This window comes from Otolemur garnettii, unplaced genomic scaffold (genome assembly GCF_000181295.1).
Source record: "Otolemur garnettii isolate 467f Iridium unplaced genomic scaffold, OtoGar3 scaffold00010, whole genome shotgun sequence".
Lineage (NCBI taxonomy): Eukaryota > Metazoa > Chordata > Mammalia > Primates > Galagidae > Otolemur > Otolemur garnettii.
The window spans coordinates 9,185,736-9,202,707 of NW_003852405.1; the positions used below are offsets into that span (position 1 = coordinate 9,185,736).

General features: G+C 43.6%; 1 protein-coding gene across 1 annotated transcript; it reads right to left on the bottom strand.

The window, feature by feature from the left end:
- Positions 1-381: 381 nt before the first annotated feature.
- Positions 382-2,358, bottom strand: GPR88 (G protein-coupled receptor 88). Its single transcript, XM_003784114.3, has 2 exons — positions 2,031-2,358; positions 382-1,669 (listed from the first exon to the last, which is right to left on the bottom strand). The coding sequence occupies exon 2, from the start codon at positions 1,594-1,596 to the stop codon at positions 448-450; it is 1,149 nt and encodes a 382-aa protein (XP_003784162.1). The 5' UTR covers positions 1,597-1,669; positions 2,031-2,358; the 3' UTR covers positions 382-447.
- Positions 2,359-16,972: the final 14,614 nt, after the last annotated feature.

Consider the following 16,972-nt stretch of genomic DNA (forward strand, 5'->3'; position numbering starts at 1 on the left):
ATTATGTGTCCTCCCTCAGTAGTATTTCCTTTGGCTCATGCACATTCAAGGCGCTTCATGTATAAGACGATGAAGGTGGAAAAGATTATACATTATGAAAACTCTTTTTCCGAAACTGTGTTGAAATAAATTAACCGTTTTAAAATGCCAGTTTGCGAGTTCTTGAAGTCTCTGGTGTTTTGACTTTAATAAGATCTCTCTAAAACACAGAAACAAAGAGCAGAAATCAGGTGGCCGTCCGAAATGACATCGAGGGGAGGGGGCCGTGTGTAGAGAGGCCGTGGTTCAGGTATCCCCCTGGGGTCCAGGGCGAAATCTTTGCCCCGTTCGTGGGTTTCGCGGCGGGAGTCTTTGTTCGGGTAGGGGGTAGCTCAAGAGGGAAGGAGGAGATGGTGGCCAAAGACGCCGGAAGCCGGGAATCTCCGTTTCCCTCGAGCCCCGGCGGGGTTACCAGTGCTGGCCGGCGGCGCGGGTGCCCAGCTGCGCCTGAGACACGGCGGGCACGGCGGTGGCTGCGACGGCGGCGGCCGCCGCGTCGCCGACGCCCGGCAGGACGGAGCGCACCGAGCGGCGGAACTCCTCGTTCCTCCACGTGTAGAGCAGCGGGTTGAGCGCCGACAGGGCGCAGCACAGCAGCCAGCTGGCCGCCTGCACGCCCCAGGGCACCGGCAGCGAGAAGCCGCTGGCCAGGCTCACCCACACCAGCGGCTGCGTGGCCAGCAGGAAGACGCAGCAGAGCAGCAGCACCGACAGGCCGCTGAGACGCCGCTGAGCGCGCCGCGGCTGCAGCACGGGCGGCAGGGGCTGGGCCTGCTGCGCCGCGCCGCCGGGGCCCGGCGCGTGCGGGGCGCCCGGGAAGGCGGCGGCGGCGGCGGCGCAGCCGGGCAGCTGGTGCAGCAGGTGGAAGTTGAGCACGCTGACCCGCTTGACGCTGACGCGCACGCGGCGCACGATGCCCAGGTAGCAGTGCAGCAGCAGCCCCGTCTGCGCCAGCAGCGCCGCGGCCGCCAGCAGCGCCGGGTAGTGGACGCGCGGGGGCGCTGCGCCGGGCCGCGGCGCCCAGGGCGGGAGCAGCAGCACGAGGCCCAGGGCGAGCGCCCAGGACAGCGCCAGCATGCCCGCCGTGTGGCGGCGCTGGTACAGGGCCTGGTAGGTGGCGGGCGCCCGGGTGATGAGCAGGTAGCGGTTCAGGGCCACGAGGCAGTGGGACAGGAGGGACACGGTGAGCCCGAGGCCCAGCAGCCCTCCCCGCAGGAGGCGGTAGCTTCCCCCGGCGCCGTCCCACTCCCCGGGGGGCTCCGGAGAGCCGGCGGGCAGCAGCCCGAGCACCGCCTCCTGTGGCATCCAGAGGGCGCAGACGCTGAGGTCGGCGGCGCAGCCGTTCACGATGAAGGCGTTGCTGGTGGTCTGCAGCTTGCGGAAGGACGACACGAGATAGATGACCATGCCGTTGGCCAGCGTGCCGCCAATGGCCAGGCCCGAGTACAGGAGGGAAACGGGGATGCGCCGGCCCGCCCACGACTCCTCTTCCTCGCAGAGCAGCAGCAGTGACCCCCCGGTGGTGGAGGACGTGGACGCGGAGGAGGAGTTGGTCATTCTGGCCAACTCTTCACACCTCGCTCGCTAGCGTCGCCTTCTTCCAGCGCGGCCCATCCTGACACTTGCCTGCCTGCCGGGAGGGTAAAGACATCCCTTCAGCCCTCTGCCACCAACACAAAAGGCTGAAGCGGAATAATGGGCTGGGGGAGGGGGAGTAAGGGAGCTCGAGGAGAACGGGGGTGGCAGATGACAGGTACCTGCCTGAGAAATGTCTCTAGACCTAGGGAAAAGGTCTCCTTGCACTACACTGGGCAGGCATCAGGGAAGCCCTGGGACAGAGCGACACCAAGAACAGCCTCCTCATCTCCCCCCAAACACACACACACACATACACAGAGAGAGAAACATTGCCAGCTGGAGTGCCTAGTTTCCAGGAGAAAACAGAGGCATCCCAGCTGGGAAAAATGCCCAGGGAAGGGGATGGAGGGTACCTTGTGTTGGGGCTGGTCCTTAGCTGGTGTTGTAGAGAGAGGGATGCCAGGAAATACCTCCTCAGCGACAGCATCTGTGGTCCAGAAATCAACAGGAGAAACTCAGCTGGGATCGGTGCCAGGAGCAAGTGCCGGCTTCTCCCAAGCAACATCCACACGCATGGTCCTAGGAAGGAGCCAGCAGCTGCAGGGAGAAGTCTCAGCTGGCACCAGGGCTGGAGAAAGTAAAGTGGCGGGCTGCAAGCCCAGGCGGGTGGGCAGGCAGGCTGCAGCAGCAAAAATGCTTGGCTGCAAAAGCAGAAGCTGAGCTCAAGAGAAGAGCATCCTGTGCTCAAAAGCAAGAGTGGTGGCTGATGCGGTGAACCCACTCGAAGCTCTCTCCTGCTCAGTTATACATCACCCAGGGAAAAGACAGCCTTTCCACGCTTGGCATGAATTATTCAATAGCTTCTAACTTGTAAAAGGAAGAAAAATATCTTGCTCAGAATGTCCTATAGTTAACAAGTTTCTGTCTTTTCTCTCTCCTTCTCTCATTACCTTAGTTTTCATCCTGCTTCAGTTTTTTTTTTTCCTTCTTTTCTCCCTCCCTTCAATGTTAGAATAAATTTTATGTACTTCCAGTGGACTTCATCTCGGCCTGTAGCATTCTAGGAGCAAGATTTTTCTAAGATTTTTCTATACTTCCAATACCTGGCACTGATGTCTTCGCTTCAACGTTTTTAGAGATAATTATTTTACATTCTAATCGAAATTCATTTTTTTTCTTTGGTAAAGTGCGATGTGGATAATTATTCACAAAAAATCTCCAGTCCTCAACTTAAATGATAATGATTTCAGCTCTTCCTCATCACCAACCCCCTTTCCAGAGTTTGGCTTCTAGTTTTAGTAATGAAATGGTTAGAAGGTAAAAGTGAAATGGTCAGAAGTTTTTTTGTTTTGTAGGGGGTTTTTTGGCCGGGGTTTTGGGGCTGGTGCCCTACCCTTTTGAGCCACAGGCACCGCCCTATGGTCAGACGTTTTAAAGTAGGTGACAGTGGTACATCCAGACAGTGGAATATTATTCAGTGCTAGAAAGAAATGAGCTGCCAAGCCATCAAAAGACCTGGAGGAAGTTTAAATGCATATTATTAAGTGGAAGAAGCCCGTCTGAAAGGGCTACAGACTGTTTGATGCCAACCATATGACACATATGACATTCTGGAAAAGGCAAAACTATGGGGACAGTAAAAATGTCCCTGGTTGTTAGGGTTGGGGGAGGGTGGGATGAAAGAATGCTTAGGGTCGTAAAAGTATTTACTGCAGTTCTATTAACTGTTCTTTTACTGTTCATTACTCCTGTAATGGTGGATACGTGTCATTATAAATTTGTCCACACTCACAGAATGTACAACACCAAGAGTGAACTATGTACTTTGAGAAGGATGTATCACTGTACATTCAACAGTTGTAACACACGGACCCCCCTGATGGGAGATGTTGACATGGAGGAGGCTGTGCATGTGAGGGGCTGGGAGTTGTGGGAAATCTCTGCACTTCTTGCTCAAACTTGCTGAGAACCTAAAATTGCTCTAAAATACGAAGTCTGTTAAGAAAAAACAGGTGATGGAGGAAAGCAAGGAGCCAGAATAATCCACACCGGTGAACAATAAAGATGGCTTCTGACTTCAGAACTTTTTATCTTATGGTCTGCCCTACAGATTTACAATCTGATGCTGGAATCTTCTCTGGTCCCACTTCCATGTGGGAAATTTTTCACAAAAGACATCCTCTCTAATAATTTTTCACTAGGAAAATCATGTATTTGAAAATGTACCTGAGGGAGGAGGGAGGGGGGCCGGGGTGCTCCCACCTGATGAACACAAAGGAAGGGTATACAGCACACCTACTGGGAGTAGGGCACAACTAGGACAGGGACCTCACCTAACAAACACAAACATTGTAACCTAATCGTTGGTACCCTCATATTAATCCGAAATTTTAAAAAAATGTTAACATGGTCTACGGTGACATGATATAGTGGAAAAAATGCCAGGTGGGGTTGCAGGACAGATGGGTTCTCAGCCAGTTGTCCCTCAACTGGCCTTGTAATGGATTATTCTCATGATGTCGAATAAGGAGTTTCCATTCAATGACTTCAAATCCCTTTCTGTAACTTTCTGTGAATCCCTATTCATGGATCTAGCATTTCTTCTCCCTAGTTTTGACACCAGATGTATACCCCTTCTACCTAACCTGTAATGTAGTCCTGGGTCATATGGCAGGAGTCTTTTCCAGTTTGTCCCTGGGAGTAATGTCTCAGGATCAAGGTCATAATGCACCTGCTTGGCTTTTCTCTTTCTCTTTCCAAACCAATATGATTAGTTAATGACCATTAAGAACTCTGATGAGGGTAAGACAAGAGCATGACTGATGTATTTAGTCCAGTTGGGCTATACGTAAATGAAACTGGCTGGGGGTAGGAGGGCATTGTCAGAGAAAACCAGTGACAGTCAGAGGACAGAAGGTGTAGGTATCAAGTTTATTGATGTGAAGGAGCTTTTGCCGTCATCTTTTTGCTCATTGGTCATTTGTCTTCATTGAGGTTTTGAGTGCATTAAGTGTAGCAAGACTACCAGGGATTCTTCTAGTCATTTGTAGTTAAAACTTTGCATTGAAGTAGTTTTTTCTCTGACATTAACTTAGTCCTAAAGGACTCTCTGATAGGTGTCTCAAGAGGGTGTACAAATTCCAGATCCTTGGTCCCAGCTGATGCTCCCCCTGTTCCCTGTGAGAATCAGCAGAGTCCCTACTGAGGAACTGTAGGCCGGGAAGTCACACATACTTCTGCCAAGACTGTGTCTCCTGTAGCCCTAGCCTGATAAGGGTCAAATTATTGTTTGGTTCTGGATTTGTTTTTGTTTTTGTTTTAAGTCATTGAACTTAGATAATATAAGGGGGAAATTTTTTCTCTCTTATTCCCAGCAGCAAAACAGTGCCCAGCACACAGTAAGATACTTAATATAAATACTTAATGGATTAATGTAAGGATGGTAGTGTGAGTGATTTCATTTATTTTTTCCCCCATAGTAAAACAGTTAAGTGGTTTTAAGAGCATCCCTTTCCCCTACCTCCAATGGGAACTTGCTCTACCACTCACCTCCTTTCTGATACACCTTTAGTCTCTCTCCTTTCCTCTGGTTGCTCCCATCTGGCCTTAGGAAAATGTTGATCTGACCACAACCTAATAAAACTTTCCCGGAACTTCACCTCCTTGTTGGGATGCATACACACAGCTCACTTCCGCTTCCTGGTGGAAGTGCTTATTTTCTGCTTCCACTTCCTGTTCTCCCTTTGAATGCTCCCCCCACACACTGCCTTCAGCCCTCCCCAATCTACAGATACAGCTTTGGCTAAGGTCAGCAGCAGCCTCTAAGGAGCAAACCAGAGAGTCCTAAGTCCTTGCCCTCTTTACTTTGACTCTGACAAGAATGCACTCCTCCTCAGAGCTCTGTCCCCCTAGGTTTCTCTGTACTTCTGTTGCCCTCTGTCTGCTCCCCCCAGACTCACCTCTGGCTCCCAGGGTCACTGGTCCCTTAACATGGTGTTCCTCAGTGCTCCATTCTTGGTTCTCTTCTCACCCTACTTTCTCTCCCTAATTGATCTCATCCAATTCTCTGCCTTCTGCTCTTGCCTCTGGGCCACCCACAAATTCCTTCCTACCACTCTTATTTCTTTCCAGCACTATAGACTTTGTAGAACTCTCCACCAGGCTGGACTCTCTCCCCTGTCATCCTGCTGTTTCTCCTGGGATCACGGCTTTTGTTAATCGTCCTCCTCAAGTTACCCTAGTGTTTCTAATAATCATTAAATATGATTATTGTAGTTTTCTGACATTCTGTCCATCAGTTAGGGACATTTCTATCTATTTCTAGTAATAGTTTTTATATGAGATGAATGATTTTTTTTCCCCTTTAACTGCTAATATGGCAGGTTACATTTGGTATATTTTTAAAAGTTGAGTCATCTTTGTATTCCTGTGATAAACTCTATTTGGTCACGATATATATTTTTTTAAATAGACTGCAGGCAGGATTCTGTTTGCTAGTGTTTTATTTAAGATCTAGCATCATAAGTAAAATTGAGCGTATTTTTTTGTGTCATCTTGTTCTTTGTTAGTTTCAAGGCTATGACAAAATTTCCCTCAGGAGAATCAAGAACACCAGCATTGCTGATGTCATTGAGTATATACTGTACGTACAAAGCCTTGTTTTGAGTATTTTTTTTTTTATTTTGGAGACAGAGTCTTACTTACTATGTTGCCCTTGGTAGAGTGCCGTGGCATCACAGCTCACAGCAACCTCAAAGTCTTGGGCTTAAGTGATTCTCTTGCCTCAGCCTCCCATGTAGCTGGGACTACAGATGCACAACACAATGCCTGGCTATTTTTTTGTTGTTATTATTATTACTGTTATTTAGCAGGCCCTGGCTGAGTTTGAACCCACCAGCCCTGGTGCATGTGGCTGGCACCCTAACTACTGAGCTATGGGCGCTGAGCCATTGTTTTGAGTATTTTTCATCTGTTGTTTCATTTAAACCTCATGCCAGGCCTACAGGTTACCTGGTTCCACCCCTAACTTTATAGGCCACAGCAGGGGTTCAAGTGGAAATTTACATGCTATTGTCTAAATATCTTTAAATCATTAATAAAGCTATTGAACTGTTAAATTATGTTTTATTCTCCCAACTCTACAAACATATTTTATGACAACTGGAAAGCCAGGCTTAAATTTGGAATTCTCAGACCCATATCCATGCTCCTGGGATACCACAACCTGGAGAGTGTGCATCTGGCCTGCAGTCCACCTCTATTTTCCCCCACCCTCTGCTCCACCATCACATGCCAGCAAAGTCCCATGTTTAATGTAGTACACTCCAACATGTCCATCCAGGTGCCATTCACACCCCTGTCACACAACCACCCTTTGGCAAAATCTCAGACCGGGGGCCAGAGTCAGCCATCAGGAATAAGCCCCCCTGAAAAAAGCTCGAGCAGACCTTAATAGCATGGCCAATGGGTGAGGATTTCTAGGGGCCTGGTACTGGATATAGTCCAGAAAGGTAATAAGCTCTAGGTGACCTTATTCCCCTGAATCCATTTAACAGATGAGAAAAATGAACCACAAAGAAGTTAAATAACTTGTCCAAGATCACACAACCAGGAAGGGGTAGAACTGGGATTCAAACACATGTTATTTGGCCCATACACAAACACTACACTATGCAACCTCCCTTGGTAAAGTTCAGCTTCCTTTGGCTGCTTCCTTTAGGCTTAGCTGCTATAGATTAATCCCCTGTGACAAGCTGACCCAATATTACAGTGGTTCAAAAAATAAAGAATAATTTATTTCTTTCCCATAGGGGTAAATGAGTAGTCCAGGTGGAAGGCAGAGCTACCTACAAGGTAATCTAGAAAGCCAGTTGTCTACACCTCTACCCCCAGAGCAGAAGTGTTCAAAACATGGTCCTTAATCAGCATCAGCAGCATCACTTGGGCATTTGTATGATTCAGACTCATTGAATCAGAATTTCTGGAGATGAGGCCCAGTGACCTGGGTTTTAACAAGCTCTCCACGTGACTCTGATGCATGCTAAGGTCATCCTTGCCTACATGGCTGAATTTGTTTCACCACAACCACATCCAATTTTAGCCCACAGAGATGGAGAAAGAAAAAGGGAAAGCAACCAGCTTCCTTTTTAAGAATGTGACCTGAAAATTTCAAACATCCCTTCTGTATCTCAACAGCCAAAACATTGGTCACGTGGCTACTGCTTGTGCAAAAGAGCTAGGAAATGGACCTGCCAGCTGAGTTGCACGTGGTCCTGCTAAATCTCAGCAGGGCAGGAAAAATGAGAAATTGAACACTGGGTGGAAGGTTTGCAGTTTTATCATTTGGGCCTTAGAATCACAATGCCTAGAGCCTGCCAGCTTTTCAAGACCCTTTTAAAATTTTTGCTATCTGAAAAAAAATTTACTAGCTAGGAAAATTTACTAGGAAAACCTTTAAACAGAAGTTAATATTAATATTAGGTAGTCAACTGCAATTCAACTCATTATTTATAATTTGACATAGAATCAGAGTACATGTGATATGTTTGATAGAATGTGCAATGGGATCTCCAAAAGTCTCTAGGTCCACAGAAATCTTAAAGCAGCTCCGTGTAAGTCCTCACATGACCTCTCTACCCCATCCCCCCCTTCTGACTCTGCTCCAGCTGTACAGCGCAACTTGTCATCCCTGAGTGTGCCCCAGTCTCGCCTCTCTGCCATCTGGGACGCTTCATCTGCTGCAGGAATTCTGTTCCCGAGCTGCCTCTCTCTTCCTCTACAATCTTCCCTCACTCTTGCCCAGCTAAGTTCTACTCATCTCCCAAGTCTAAGCCCAGACTTCGCCTACTGAAGGATGACTTTCTTGGTCCTCATGTTACAGTTTGAATGTTTGTCCTCTCTGAAGTTCATATTGAAATTAATCCTCAATGTGGCAGTATTGAGTGGTGGGAATCTTTAAGAAATGATTGCTCATGAAGGCTCAGCCGTCATGAATGGATTAACCCACTCATGGATTAATAGGTTAGTAGATCGCTGGGTTATCACAGGAGTGGGACTGGTGGCTTTATAAGAATAGGAAGAGAATTGTCAGATAACACACTCAGCATCCTGTGTTATGTGACACCCTGTGCCACCCTGTGCCACCTCCAAACTCTGTAACAGGTCTCCAACAGCAAGAAGGCCTTCCCAGATATGGCCCTTTGACCTTCGGGCCTCAGCCTCCACAAGTCTAAGAAATAAATTTACTTTACAAATTACCCAGTTTTAGATAGTCCATTGTAAGTAAACAAAAAACCAACTAAGACATCACAGATTGTCCAGCCTGTGTGCCCCAGGGCACCTGAGTGTATCACTGCCATAAGGCAGACTTCTCGTGTATTGGACATTCCCTCTCCAAATGGTGAGCTGAGCCAGGGCAAGCCTCTTTTTCTGAGCACGGTGCCTGAAACATTGTAAATACTTAATCGTGCTCACTGAGTAGGTCCCTTGGGAACTTTTGATATGTGCTATCAAGATTTCCATCTCAAATATCTTTCTCAAGAGACATAATTAGCATTACAGTCATGCAACAGAGCGTTGTTATATTGACTTTCCTAAAATATTTTCAGAGCTGTGTGTAACCACATAGTTGTGACTAATGCTACTCAATTTTTTCCCAAGGTAATTTTTCAAAATATTAAGGGTGTACAAATACTTTTATTACATGGATACCTATTATAATGTTTAAGTCAGAGCTTTTGGTGTGCCCATCACCCAAAGAGTGTGCATCGTCCTAGATAGGAAGGTTTTTACCCCTCCCTCTCTTCTTGAACTCCTTCTCCCCACTTCCTGATTTCCAATGACCTTTACATCTCTTTGTACCCTGGTGTGCCCACCAGTTAGCTCCCAATTTTCTCAGAGTACATGTTGTGTATTTTTTTTCCATTCCTGAGATGCTTCACTTACAATAAGGATCTCCAGTGCTATATAAATTGCTGCAAAAGACATTATTTCATTCCTTTTTGTAACTGAGTAGTACCCCATGGTATACATGCCACGTTTTCTTTAATCCACTCATGAATTGATGGGCACATATGCTGATTCTACATCTTTGTGGTTGTGGATTTTTCTGCAATAAACATCCATGTGCAGGAGTCTTTTTGATGAAATGACTACCGGATACATAGTAGTAGGAATGCTGAATCTAATAGTAAGTCTACATTTATTTCTTTGAAGACTCTCCATACTATTTTCCACAGATACTGTACTAATTTGCAATCCCACCAACAGTACATAAGTGTTCCTTTCTCTCTGCATCTACGCCAGCATCTATTGATTTTTTAACTTTATGATAGCCATTCTGACAGGAGTAAGATATTATCTTATTGTGGTTTTAATTTGCATTTCTCTGATGATTAGTCATGTTGAGCATTTCTTTGTATGTTTGATGGCCATTTGTCTATCTTCTTTGAAAAACTTTAATTCTTATTTTTACTTACTTTTCAATGAGGGTTGTTTGAGTTTCTTTGTTGCTAATTTATTTGCATGCTTTGTAGATTCGGGATATTAACTGCTTAAATGTTTATCGGATATATAGTCTGCAAATATTTTCCCCCATTGTGTAGGTTGTCTGTTTATTCTGTTGATTATTTCCTTTGCTGTGCAGAAGCTTTTTAATTTAATCAAGTCTCATTCATTTATTGTTCTTATATTTGACTTTGGGGTTTTAGTTATAACTTCTTTGCCTATCCAATATCTACAAGAGTTTTTCCTACATTTTCTTCTAGAATTTTTATGGTTTCATGCCTTCTATTTAAGGTTTTATCCATCTTAAATTAATTTTTTTTATATAGCAAGAGATGGGGAGCCTATTTCATTCTTCTGCATGTGGCCATCCAGTTTAGCCAACACCATTCATTGAATAGGGCTTCCTTTCTCCAGTGTGTGTTGGTGTTGGCTTTGTCAAAGATCAGTTGGTTGTAGGTGGATGGTTTTTATGTCTGGGTTCTCTATTCTGTTCCATCGGTCTATGTCTCTACTTTTACACAGGTATTGTGCTGTTTTGATTATTATAGCCTTGTAGTATAATTTGAAGTCAAGTCATGTGATGCCTCCAGATTTGTTCTTTTTGCTTAAGGTTTCTTTGGCTATTGGGTTTTTTTGGTTCCACATGAAGCATAGAACTGTTTTTCCTAGATCTGTGAAATGTGATATCGGTATTTTGATGGTAATCTTTAAATCGCTTTGGGAAACGTAGACATTTTAATGATGCTGATTCTACGAATCCATGAGCATGATATGCTTTCCCATTTGTTTGCATCCTCTGTAATTTCTTTCCCACATGTTTCATAGTTCTCTTTATAGAGATCTTTCACCTCTTTCATAAAGTATATTCCATGATATTTTGTTTCCTTTGTGGCCATTGTAAATGGTATTGAGTCCTTGATTTAACTCTCTGTTTGACCTTTACTAGTACATAGGAAGTGCTCCTGATTTGTGTACATTGATTTGGTAACCTGAAACTTTGCTGAATATATTTATCAATGCTAGGGGTCTTTTGGTGGATTCTTTGGGATTGTCTAGATGCAAGATGATAAGGTCAGTGAACTGTGAGAGTCTGACTTCCTCTTTTCCAATTTGGATACCCTTTACTTCTTTCTCTTGCCTGATTGCTCTGGTTAGGACTTCCAGTGTACTCTATTTAAGAAATCTGGTGACCCTGGACACCTTTGTCTTAATCCAGTTCTTGGAAAGAGTGCTTTCAACTTTTCCCTATTCAGTATGATGCCGGCTGTGGTTTATTATATACGGCTCTAATAACTTTGAGGTATGTTCTGTCTATGCCTAGTTCATTGAGAATTTTTATTATGAAAGAGTGCTGGATATTATTGAATGTTTTTTCTGCACCTATTTAGAAGATTCTATGGTCTTTGTTTCTGCCTTTGTTTATGTGGTGAATCACTTTTATTACATATGTTGAACTATCCTTGCATCCCTGGTATGAACCTCTTATGATCATGGTAAATTACTTTTTAGATGTGCCATTGAACTTGCTTGGATGGATTTTGTTGAGAATTTTTGCCTCTATATTCATAAGATTTTGGGTCTATAGTTTTCTTTTTTTGCTGTGTCCTTTCCTGGCTTTGGAATCAGGATGATAGTGGCTTCACAGAATGAGTTAGGGAGGATTCCTTCCTTCTCAATGTTATGGAATAATTTCTGTAGGATAGGTAGGTCTGGTAGAATTCAGTATGAATCCATTTGGTCCAGGACTTTTATTGTTAGATTTTTTTTTTTTATTACTTCTTCAGACTCACTGCTAATTGGTCTTTTTAGGACTTCTATTTATTCTTGATTAAGTCTTGGGAGGTGTGTTTCCAGGAATTTATCCATTTTCTCTACATTTTCTAGTTTATGCACATAGAGATTTCTGTAATATTCATGGATATTTTGTGTTTCTGTGGTATCAGTTATAATACTATTTTCATTTCTGATTGAGTTTATTTGGCTCCTTTTCTTCTATTTCTGGTTAATCTAGCTAGAGGTCTTTTATTGTTTATCTTTTCAAAGAACCAACTTTTTGTTTTGTTGATCCTGTGTATTTCTTTGTTTCTATCTCATTTAGTTCTGCTCAGAGTCTTGTTGTTTCTTTTCTTCTTCTGGCCTTGGGTTTGGTTTTCTCTTCCTTTTTTAGTTCCTTGAGATATGACATTAGGTTGGTAATTTGTGATCTGTCTTTTTGCTGTAGGCATTTGAGGGTATTAAATTTCCCCTCAAATATGCTTTTGCTTTTTCTATATCCAATAGATTCTGATAGCTCATGTCCCCTCTGTCTTTTAGTTCAAGGAATCTTTTCATTTTCATCTTAATTTTCTCTTTTACCCAAGGACTGTTCAGCAGCAGGTTGTTTAATTTCCCTGGCTTTGTGTAGATTTGAGTGTTTCTCTTGGAGTTAATTTCTAGTTTTATTCAACAGTGGTCTGACAAGATATTTGGTATGGGGCGGCGCCTGTGGCTCAAGGAGTAGGGTGCTGGCCCCATATGCCAGAGGTGGTGGGTTCAAACCCAGCCCAGCCCTGGCAAAACAAAACAAAACAAAACAAAACAAAGATATTTGGTATGATTCTGATTTTTTTTAATGTGCTGAGACATGTTTATGGTTTAAGGTATGATCAGTCTTGGAGAATGTCCCATGTGTTGATGAGAAGGTATACTCAGTAGTTTGAGTGCAGGATGTTCTGTAAATCTCTATTAGGTCCATTTGTTGCAAAGTCTCATTTGATTTCCAGTATTTTATCTTCTTCTTTGATGATCTGTTTAACTTTGTCAGTGGGCTGTTGAATTCCCCATTCATCTTTCTGCATAGATCCAGTAGAATGTGATTTGTGAATCTGGGACCTCCTGTTAGGTGCATATATGTTTAGGATTATTGACATTTACACAATGTCAGTTATTAGACATTTACACAATGTCTTCTTGGTGAATTACTTCCTTTATTATTATACAATGATCATCTTTGCCTGTTTTTTTTTTTTACCATTGTTGATTTAAAGTCCATTTTATCTGATATGAGAATGGCTATACCTACTCTTTTTTGAATTCCATTTAAGTGAGATATTTTTTCCATCCTTTTGTCTTGAGTCTGTGAGTCCTTTGGGGTTAGATGTGTTTCCTGAAGACATCAGACACTTACGTTGTATTTTATCATCCATTCAGCCAGTCAATATCTTTTAAGTAGGGCAATAAGAAGACCATTCACATTGGCTGTTAGTATTGATATGTGGGATACTGCTCTGTTAATCATATTGGGTGATGCCTTATTATTTCATTTTTTTCTCTTGTGCTATTGTTTTATAAGAGCTGTGAGCTTTAACTTCTGGGTGTTTTTACACTGCTGGGTATCTACTCTGCTGTTTCATGTATAACACAGTTCTGACTATTTCCTATGGGACAATTTTAGTAGTGAAAAATTTCCTTCCATTTGCTTGTTTGAAAAAGTCTTTATTTCTCCTATTTATGAAGCTCAGTTTATAGGACACAACATTTTGGCTAGCAGTTGTTCCATTTAAGAAGACTAAAAATGGGGCCCCAATCTCTTTTGATTTGTAAGGCCTCCACTGAGAAATGTGCTATTATCCTGATGGTTTTTCTTTGTAGGTTAGTTATCACTTTTGTCTTGCAGCTTGTAGAATTTTCTCCTTAATTTTTACATTGGCCAAGTTGATGACTATGTGTCTTGGTGACATCCTATTTGCTGTGAATCTTCATGGTGTTCAATGACCATCTTGTATCTGGATATAAGAATCTCTAGTGATACAAGGGAAGTTCTTTTCAATAGTTCATTTAGAATGTTTCCATGATTTTTGCTTCTTCTTCTTCTTTCTTGGGGACACGTACAATTCTTATATGCGTTCACCTTACATAGTCCTATATTTATCTGAGTAATTGTTCATTGTTCCTTATTCTCTTTTCTGCATCTTTGAATGACTGGGTTAGCATGAAAGCCTTGTCTTCAAGCTCTGAGATTCTTTCTTCTGCTTGGGTTTGCCTGTTGTTGAAGCTTTCTACCATGTTTTGAAGTTCCCTAAAAAGCTTTTTCATTTCTTTAAGACTTATCAATCTTTTCTTATGTTATCTAGCTCTTCAGCAACTTTTTTTTTCATTGATACCCTGAAATAATTTTTTGGCTTCTTTTTCGTGGTTTTCAACTTTCTCTTAAATTCCATTTGTATTATTTGCCATCCATATTCTGAATTTTATTTCTGACATTTTAACAATTTCCTCTTTTATTGGGTTCCTTTGCTATAGATCTACTGTGATCCCTTAGGGGTGTCAAGATGTTCTGTCTGTTCAGATCATCAGAGTTATTCTGCTAGTTTCTTCTCATCTGAATTTCTCTTCTCTCAGCTAACGGCTGATAGATTTGCAATATATCTGTTCTTCTTAGCTGAGAATTCTCTTAGCTGATATTCTTCCTACTTAGTGAAAAGGAGAGGTTCCTAGATAGTGCTTTTGTGTCATACTCTGGAAGCTTAGCTCAGCAGAGGAGGGGCAGGTGCACTTAGACCCTATAATGAAGCTATTCTATTTTGTCCCTTTCCCCTGTAATTGTCACGGTTCAAGCTGGTGCTTGTTGATCTTTGTGTAAGGTGGTAGGTTGTCCCCCTAGGTCACTGTTGTAAGCTTTAGTTGGGGGCTAGGCCATACCTTCTCCACACAGGCTTGGATTGTGGGGAATTGTTCTGCCCAGGTCTCCCCACAGAGGTGACAGTAGCAGCTGGGTTAAGCTATCTAGGCAGTGGTTGTAGGTGTCTGGGCTATGGGTGTTTACTCAAAATGGGTCCAGATGCAATAGCTGCTAAAGGCTGGCGAGTCTCTGGAAGAGCATTGGACTATGAGTAGTTCCCAACAGGTAGCCAGTGGGAACCTAAGTTGTGGGCTGTGGGCCTCAATGGTTATAGGGAGCCTCAGAACCTGAGTCTGAAGCTCAGGAGCAAAGCCACAATCCATGGGACAACAGGAACACTGGAATCAGAGCTGTGGCCTAGAGGCAGGATAGGAGCTGCCTGTAAGTTGTAGGGTCAGACAGCAGTTTGGGAACTATGGAAGTGAATCTATACAAAGCAAATGGCAGCATGGAGGTTGTGGAGGTGGGGCAGCTGGAATCAGGCTACCAGGCAGTTGGAGCTATTCTCCTGCCCAGGTCCTTCCATGCCCAGGAGGAAGTCACTGCAAGGTTTCTCAGGTGGGGTTTGTGGCACCCATTGTGCTCAAATCCTGTGTTGAGGGAAGGGGTGCTCATCTCTCAGTCTCAAAACATGGCAGGGAAGACCATCCATTCTGCCCACTCCTTCCCTGGCCCAGCAGGGATCATGCAGAGGCTGCTGAAGAAAGGCTGTGCCCCAGACCTGGCACCCTGGACCTGAGAGCCTAGAATAGCATCAGTTGAAGTACTCATGAATGGCAGCCACCAGTCCCTGCCACATCCACTCTCCAGTTGCACTGACTCCAAGCAGCTCCCCAATCATTTTAGAGGTCTGTTGTGGCATCAGAGGCCCCACCATGGTTCACACTACATTGCCCATGGTGGGAGTGTGGAACCCCAGGACTCTCATCCCAAATGTGGTTGCCTCCTCCAGGTATCTTCTAACAGAATGTCCCACCCAAACACTTTCCCCTTCATTCTGAGTATCCTTCATTGCTTTTCGGGTGTTTTATAATTCTCTTTCCAAGAAGATTCATTCATAAATGGGCATCTACCTGAAACTTTCAGCATGCATGGGCTGCTTCTAGTATGCCATCTTGCCCCTCTTCCCCCTAAATTATTTTTAAACAAGAGTTTTAGTTGAAAATAATCCCCATCACAGAGCCCCATGCCCAACCTTGGCAGGATCCAATGTGGACTTTACTAGAACTGAATTTCATGATCGTAAAACTTGATACAGCAACTGTCTCACATACTTTGGGAAACAAAAGGGTAAGTAGTACAAGTGAAAAAAGTGCTTATTTTCTGTTTCCTTTCATCTGTGCTTTAGCCAAGCCAAAGCAACCTCTCTAAGCACAACACTGAGGCTGTCTAAAATCCCATTTCAAATCTCATTTGTATTTCCTCAGATTTTGTCTCTCAGTTATTATGCAACTGACAATTGTGTTGGTATGGGCCTCCTTAGATCGCATGTTTTTCAAAGGAACAATGTTGTTACATTGTTTTAGAGCCAGATTTGGGAATAACTCAACTGCGTGTGAGCATTTGCCATCTCAAGAAAACCCACCAGTAGAGTTTTTAGAAGATATAAATTGATAGAATTATGAAGCTGGAATGACTTGTATTGTGCTCTACCCTGAAATACCTTACCTGGAACACATGAAATCTTGAAATCTTGTAATGAATGTTCTCCATCTTCTCCTGCCCAATCAGACTACAGGTCCAATAGTCTCCACTCAGCAACAGCAGGTTGCTATGGTGGTGGTTATTAGGGCAGGAAACCACAGAGAAGTGATTCTTAGAGGGAGATGATTTTGCCCCACAGGGTATATTTGATAATTTCTAGAGACTATTTTCAAATTTTGAATGAGGGGACACTACTGTCATCTAATGGGTAGAAGCCAGGGATGCCACTAAACAACTCACAATGTACAGGACAGCACCTTCACAATAAAGAATTATCTGAGACAAAATGGCAACAGTGCCAAGATTAAGAAACCCTGCCAGAGAAGTTGAACGATCAGGGTTAAATCCAGGGTCTGTTATTAGCCATGTGACCTTGAGCAAGTTATTTTGCTTGTTTATAAAATTATGATGATGCCACCTACCTCTCAGAAGTCTTACAAAAACTAAAGTTAGAAAAATAGGGTCACAGGGTGACCATCACTTACC